Source organism: Ichthyophthirius multifiliis (assembly GCF_000220395.1).
Source record: "Ichthyophthirius multifiliis unplaced genomic scaffold scaff_1120509250826, whole genome shotgun sequence".
Lineage (NCBI taxonomy): Eukaryota > Ciliophora > Oligohymenophorea > Hymenostomatida > Ichthyophthirius > Ichthyophthirius multifiliis.
The window spans coordinates 17,799-25,687 of NW_004086459.1; the positions used below are offsets into that span (position 1 = coordinate 17,799).

The window sequence follows — 7,889 nt, forward strand, 5'->3', positions numbered from 1 at the left end:
CAGTATTTGTCCTTTTTTATTTTAATTTTATTATTATAAAATCATTTTTTCATCTTGTTTTTATTACTCTTTAAATATTACTTAAAGTTCATTTTTTTAAATAATATTTATTTCGAAAATCAATTAATTGATATAATAAATTTATATCAAATGTGTTAATAAATTAATTTAATTGTGCTAGTATAAAAATAAAAATTAAATTTCAATATAAAAATTGATTACTTAATGTGGCAAAAAATCAAATATAAAATAAAAACAATTTTAATTTAAATTAATAGGCATTCTAAAAGAATAACAATAAGGTGATTATTTCTTATTTTTATCTTATATTGGCCCATTTCTGTATATATTATCTTTAAAACATAAAATATTATAAAATTTGTATATTTATAAGAATTTAGATACTTTGAATATATTAAACACCTTATACTTAAAAATAAGTCGTCATTTCTATAAAAAATAATAAATATATTTTAAAAAAAGATATAATAAAATATTTTCGTATCTTAATATATTATAATTAAAAATTATAAAAAAAAGAAAAAAATAAAATTTCAATAAAATGAGAAAAAAATAAAATAAAAAATTAGTAAATATAAATAAGAATAAAATAAAAAAAATATATTTTATTTTTTATTATATTCATTTAATATATCAATTCTCATAATTTCCTTATATATCATAATTATCCCAAATCCCTTTAACAAATTATAAATTATCTTTAAACAAGCATCCTTCTCCTTTAATTTTTCCTTAAACAAATGTCCCAATGAACTTATAATTTCCATAAATAATTAAAGTACCTTGCCCATGCATTAAATTATTAATAAACTAACCACTATAAAACTACCATTATTTAAAAATCTTTTCAAAATCATCACATTCTTCATTAAAACAAATCTGAACATTTAAATTTCTTAATCTTCCTTTCCCATTATACATATCATTTTTCCAATCACCATTATAAATATCAATACCAAAATTATCTTTCAATATTCCATATCCATTTCTATTATCATTTTTCCATTCTCCTTCATAAACATTCCCATTTTCGTAAACTTAGCAGCCAATACCTTCTCTTAGTTAATTTTTTTTATTTCCTTAGTAATAAGGTAATATTTTCTTTAAATTATTAGGTTCAGATAAATCTTTTTAATGATATTTTTTTTCTAAACTTATAGGTAAAGTATTATATTTATTCAATTCCTATGATTTAGAAATTTGAATATTATTTTTAATTTAAGAAGTAGGGAGAGTTTTTTAAAAAAACTAATTTTATTTGTTAATTATTTAAAATTCAGAAGTATTTTCTGTATTATTAATTTTGTAAGTCTATGTTAATTTATTAAAAATTTTTTATGAAATTTGTTCATTTTTAAAATTTTAGAAATAATTTTTTTAAAATTTTTCTTTATCGTCACTTATAAAATTAAAATGATTTGATTTTTTTTTTTAAATGCTTAATTATTATTATTAAGAAGAAAAAAAATTATTGTTATTATTATTATTATTATTATTATTATTATTATTATTATTATTACTATTATTATTATCATTATTATTCTTATTATTATTTATGATATTGCTAATCAAATTTATATTATCTTTTTTACCTTCTTAAAAATTTGATAAATTTCTTTTTTATTCGTTTATTTTTTATTTCTAAATTCTTTAAATATCATTAAGTTTATTTTCTAAATCTTAATTTTTATCTTATAAATATTTATTTTTTTCCTATAAAATTATATTTTTTTCTTATAAGCTTTAATTCTTGCCTTAATAGTCTTTTATAATTTAATATTAATTGCTTAATTCTATATTTTATTAATTCAATTCTTATAACATTTCTTCAATTTTAATATTTTTATTTTATATATGATTATCTTTTTATCGAATTTTTTTTTCTTAATCTTCTAATAATATTTCATTTTCTTTAATTATCTTTTCATAATTTTACTACTTTTCATTCATTAAATTATTTAATTATTAAATTTTTTCATCTTATTCGTGTTTAGAAAAGTTTTATTCCTAAAACTTATTTTATACTTATGAAATAATATATTATTTTTATTCTAAATTTTCTTATTACATTTAAATAAGTTATTTTTACAGTTATTCTTTTTAATTTATTAACTAATCTTTATATTCTTAAATTTATTAATTTTTTTTAATCAGTTCGTATTTTTCTTGTTCATTTTCTTATTTTTATTTTTTTATTTTTTCATTACTTTTTAATTATTTTTGTATAAACAATTCATTTGTCCTTTATATTTCTTGTAATTTATATTATAATTCCTATTATTTTTATTAATAATCGATAATTTATTAATTAACTTCATTTTTTTATTTCGATAAATTATTTCTTTCTTATTCTAACTCTATTTTATTCTATTCTAAATTAATTTATAATTATTTCAAATTTCTAATTTCTTCTAGTTTTTCTTCTTATATATATTTTAAGTTTTTTTATTAATATTAATTTTCTTTTAATTAATTAAACTCAACTTTTAATTTATTTTTTTCATCTTTTAATTCATTATATTCATTTTTTAGTTTATCTTTATCTTCTTTTAATTTTTATTTTTTATGTTTTAATTTATTATTTTAATCTTTATATTGATTTATTTCGTCTTTTAAATTATCATTTTCAACTTTTAATTAATCAAATTTTAATTAAAATAAACTTATTTCTTTATTTTACTAATTAATAATATTTGAATTTTCAACATTGAAATTATTTTATATTTAATTTTAATTTTATTGTATTATTTATTATTTTAATTAATTATTTTCTTATAAAATAATTTCATATTTAATTATTAATTATTAATATTATTATTTTAATTAAATAAAACTTTTTTAATTTTCTTCATTTTATTAAATTTATTCCTCATTTATATATAAATATAAATAATATATAATATATATATATATACATATATTTATATATATAATTTATATACCTAAATTACAAATTTTCTTTTTCTATAAATTTGATTCATCAATCAATTTTTTAAATTCATTATCAATGATTTTATAAGTAATTTTGATGTTATTATTTTAAGTTTAACTATTTAACATTAAATTTTCAATTTGCATTTTTTCATTTTCAAGAATTTTTTCTTCTTTTAATTTTTTTTAACTTTCAATTTCAACATAAATTAATTTTTTTAATCATATATTCCTTATATATTATATATCTATTTTTCAATTTCATTTTTATATTCTTAAAACTGCCAAGATAAATCTTAATATTACCATTATAATTCTTTATATTAAGATAAATTTTATTGAAATAATTAATTTTTTTAATTATTTTCACTTATTTATTATTTTAATTTATTATTTTCTTTGACAATTTCCTTGTTTATTATATTATATATACGAAAAATAAAAAAAATATACTTTAAATTATTTCTAAAAAGTTTTAAAAGTAGATTTAAAAGAATCGTTTTCTGTTATTATAGAATTTGAAGATTTTTAAAGATAATAATTTTCATTTTACATTTCTTTTAATTTTTTTAAAATTTAATTCTTCTATTATTCAAATTTAAGTTTTTCTTATTCGAATTCTTTTTCCATTTTCTCCATTTATTTTTCCTAATTAATTTCTGCAATATTTTATTAATTTTATTAAACAATTTTTTCTAATTATTACTTTTCATTTGTTTTTTCTTCCTTTTATTATTCCAGTTCTTATTTTAAATCATTTATTTATATTTAAAGGTCTTTATTAATTTTTTCTAAATTTTAAATATGTTTATTATTTTCATTTTATTAATCAAAATCTTCATTTTAATTTATATTTTATTTATTAGTCTATTATTAAAGTCTTTATAATTCTTGTTTTTATTGCTCACTTTTTTTTAATGATTTCTTATTTATTTATTAACAAATATTAAAATAAATAAAAATAAAAAATTACTTTTAATAATTATTCTATCATCCTATATTAATCTTTATATGCTTTATTTTCCTTTTCTATATTTTCTTGTTACTATTAAACTTATTCATAGTTTTATTTTACTTATAATAATTCTATTTTTAAATTTTCTATTTCTTCTTTATTTTTTCTAATTCATCTTTTGTTTAATTATTCTTTACTTATTCCTAAACAACTTGGTATTATTTTTCAATTTCTTAATAAGATTTTTAAATTTCATTCAATTGTTATTCAATTGTTTCTTTTTCTAATTTAATAGTTTCCAAATCCTTTTATTATTATTCGTATTTTTATATATCTTATTCTTTAGTTTTTTATTATTCTTCTATTTCTGTTTATTATTTTTTAAGTTAATCTCTTTCTTTTACAGCTCTTTATTTTATATGAAAAGAAATTAAAAAAAAAGTTTTTTTTTATTTAAAATAATTTTACTATTTAAATTATTTTTCGAATGTTTTATAAGAAAGTTTAAAATTTGCATTTTCATTAATTAAATTTTCATTTTTTAATTTTAATTATTCTTTTTCTTAAAGAGTATTTTAAAATTATTAAAATATTTATAATTTTTCATTTTCGATTTACATTTTTTCCTCTATAATTCCACTTTTTACCTTAATAATATTAATCTCAAAATCTCTGTATTAATTTTAATAAAACTCATTTTCCATTTCTATTATATTATTTGAGTTTTATATTTAAATATTAGTCATTTATTATGAAAACAATGATAATTATTCGAATTTTTCATTTGTTTATTTCAATTCGGATATTTAAATATTTTATTTTTAAACCTAATCAATTAATTATTATATTTTTTCATTATCATTTTCACAATTATCAAGGAATTTTATAAGATTATTATTTTTTTATTCAATTTCAAGTTTTTATTCTAATTTTTTATTATTCTCATTATATATTTATAATCTATTTATATTTTTTTTAATAAAAACATAAATATTTTTATAATTTTTTTTTTTTTTACGATTTTTTAAATTCTTTATTTTATTAACTTAAGCTTTTATTAAATTTAGTTAATTATTTTACTTTTTATTCTAATTCAACTCTAGTTTAAATATTTTAATTGAAAATATCATCATCGGGGAATTTAATATTATCCTTATTTTCTTAAAGAATGATAGTAAACTCTTTTATTTTAGCATCTTATTCATCAAAAGAGTTTTTCCTTAATTCTAATTTATCATATTCTATTTACAAATTATTATAACTAATTTATAAATATTTAGCCTATTCATTTAATTATATTTAATTTTCACTAATTTAATATTGAATACATTCCTAAGAAGTCTATTGAGTGACTAATTATTCTTCTGACTCATCAATTAATTTTTGTTTGAATTAAATTTGATTCTTGCACATTTAATTCTCAATTTATTCTTGATAAAATGATTCCAAAAGCTTATTTTATAAATATTCAGTTTTAATTATACATTCCGATATAAACTAATATTTTTTTTTGTTAAAAAAATAAATTTTATAAATTTTTTTATTTTTATTTTTTTTTTTGAAAAAAAAAAATAAAAAAATTATAGTTTTTTTTAAATATTTTTTTTTTTTTTTTTTCTAAAAAAAAAAAAAAAAAATACTTGATTGTTTTAATTTTTTTATTATTATTTAAAAAATCTTATAAATTATTCGAATTCTTCCTCTAGATTTTGCAATATTTTTTAAAGAATGTCCATATTTTCCTCGTTTTATTAATTTTAAATAGTATTATTAAGAAAACAAAAAAATTCAAACAATTTCAATTAATTTAATTCTTTCTTATCTTTTTCTATTTTATATTTTAATTTTGTTATATTAAATTGTTTTTTTAAATTTTCGATTGGATGAGAAACTTTGGATGGACACTTATTTAATCTTATGCTTTTAGATTTTCTTCTATTATGTGATTATGGCAAACGTATTTCTTCAACATCACTATCAGTATCTGATTCGCTTGGAATCGCATATGAAGATTAAACTTTCCCAAATCTACTTGCTTTTGTTTGCACGAAATCAAGAGGATTTTTCATTGTTTTTTATGGTATAATTATAACTTAGGGCGGATTTTAAGATTCATTTTAATTATCTTATTCTTAACTCATTTATTTATATTAATTTTTATTCTTTTATTTTTTATTTTTTTAAAAAAATAATAAGTAATAACAATTAATAAAATAAATAATGGAAAAATATATAAAATAAATAAATTTAAAAATATTGGTAGAAAATATACAACGTATATAAATATATATATATATATTTAATTTAAAAAAAATTATATTTTTTTTATATTTATAAAACTTTTTCTTTCAATTTGATAATAAAAAATATCATTATTTTTATAAATAGAAGAAACAACGAAAAAAAATAAAAAAAAGCTTTCAAAAATAAAATTTCTGCTTTTAAATTTTATTTTTTTAGCTTTATTTTTAATAATTTTTCAGTTAAATTCTTGTTTTTCCATTGTTTTTCCATTTTTTCTTCTTTTTCTTTTTTTTTAAGAAAAATAAAATATATATATAAATAATCAATTTATATTAATTAAAGTTATTAAAAATATATTAAAAGAAAAAATTATATCAAGTATTAAAAAAAAATATTAAGTGAATAGCTTTATGACTTATTTATTAACAACAAAAATTTATATAAGTATAGAGATTATAAAAAAGCCTCTAGATTATAGGATTTCGTAGAAATTATCAAGCATTCCTAGCTTAAATTATCTGATAAAATATATCTTAAATAAGATAACTATTTTCATTAAAAATAGAAAGTATTTGAAAAATTTATTCTTATATTGATAAAAGCTGATAAAACTTTCAAAAAAGTTATACTAAATGTGACATTTTCCCAGCACTTATTGTTAATTTTAAAACCATAGTTTAAATTATTAATTTGAAAATAATATTTTGAAACATTTTCGGTTCTCAATTATCAGTAAATTTACACAAATTGAGTGGTTATAGTATAAATTGTTGTCTTTCCCTGTAATTATCTGCGAATATAAGCATGGCTTTTCATATTATGAACCTTTTAAAAATCTAAAAAGGAGTAAATTAACAGAAAGCAGAGCTAAAATAATTTATTTATAAAATAAATGATAAGCTTAATATAAAATATATAGAATATTGTAAATAAAATGATATATAATTTTATATTTTTAATATAATTTTGATAATTAAGTTTGAATGTTTACAAATAGTAATATTAAATTTATATTTAAATTAATTTTTATTCAAATTTCTTATAAAAAAGCTATTAAGTAATTTTTGAGGATTCTTGTTTATAAAAAAATATCTTTAATTTTTTAATATTTTAGTAAAATTATATATATTTATAAATAATATTTTTAATAATTGAATTTCTAAGTATTATATATAATATTTTATTAATATTTCTTTTTTATATAAAACAAAATATTATATAAAAAATAAAAAAAATATTTAAATTATTTAAATAAAATATATATATATATATATATATATATATAAAAAAATATTATATATTTATAAAAATAATATAATATAAAATAAAAATATCAATATTAATATTTTATTAATAATATATATCAATCTGATGATTCCTAAGATTTAATCTCAGTCATCTAAATTTCTTTTTTTTTCTTTTTCTATTTCTTTTTTTTATCCTTATCATTATTCTATTCTTAACTTTCCACCAATTTTTCTTTTAAATTTTTAATTTTCGTCTTTTCATCATCATCCTAATCCTTATCATCATTATCACTATCTTATTAGCTTTATTTTTTATTCAAAAACATATCCCCAATATCATATTCTCCTCCTCTCTTTTTAAGCATGTACCATAAAATAACTTAAATAATTACAAAAATTAAAACCATAATCATAACAACAATTCCAAAAGCAAACCCTTAAATGGCTATATCGGTATATCCAGCGTGTTAATTAGTCAATAAATTAGGCAT

The 7,889-nt window shown here is 14.6% G+C and overlaps 2 protein-coding genes across 2 annotated transcripts, besides 11 other annotated features; both read right to left on the reverse strand. All coding sequences in view use genetic code 6, as the record gives it.

The window, feature by feature from the left end:
• Positions 1-654: 654 nt before the first annotated feature.
• Positions 655-1,556, reverse strand: IMG5_096500 (viral a-type inclusion repeat protein; the record flags this gene model as incomplete). Its single annotated transcript, XM_004035546.1, has 2 exons — positions 655-1,206; positions 1,542-1,556. 2 exons carry the CDS (start codon positions 1,554-1,556, stop codon positions 655-657), a joined length of 567 nt encoding a protein of 188 aa, XP_004035594.1.
• Positions 1,489-1,575: a microsatellite.
• Positions 1,576-1,695: 120 nt separating this feature from the next.
• Positions 1,696-1,761: a microsatellite.
• A 721-nt stretch (positions 1,762-2,482) lies between these two features.
• Positions 2,483-2,576: a microsatellite.
• Positions 2,505-2,660: a microsatellite.
• Positions 2,648-2,677: a microsatellite.
• A 218-nt stretch (positions 2,678-2,895) lies between these two features.
• Positions 2,896-2,962: a microsatellite.
• Positions 2,963-3,299: 337 nt separating this feature from the next.
• Positions 3,300-3,344: a microsatellite.
• Positions 3,325-3,349: a microsatellite.
• An 893-nt stretch (positions 3,350-4,242) lies between these two features.
• Positions 4,243-4,291: a microsatellite.
• A 3,116-nt stretch (positions 4,292-7,407) lies between these two features.
• Positions 7,408-7,436: a microsatellite.
• Positions 7,408-7,484: a microsatellite.
• A 30-nt stretch (positions 7,485-7,514) lies between these two features.
• IMG5_096510 (hypothetical protein) lies at positions 7,515-7,889 on the reverse strand (the record flags this gene model as incomplete). The annotated part of the gene is made up of 1 exon (XM_004035547.1): positions 7,515-7,889. The coding sequence occupies one exon, from the start codon at positions 7,887-7,889 to the stop codon at positions 7,515-7,517; it is 375 nt and encodes a 124-aa protein (XP_004035595.1).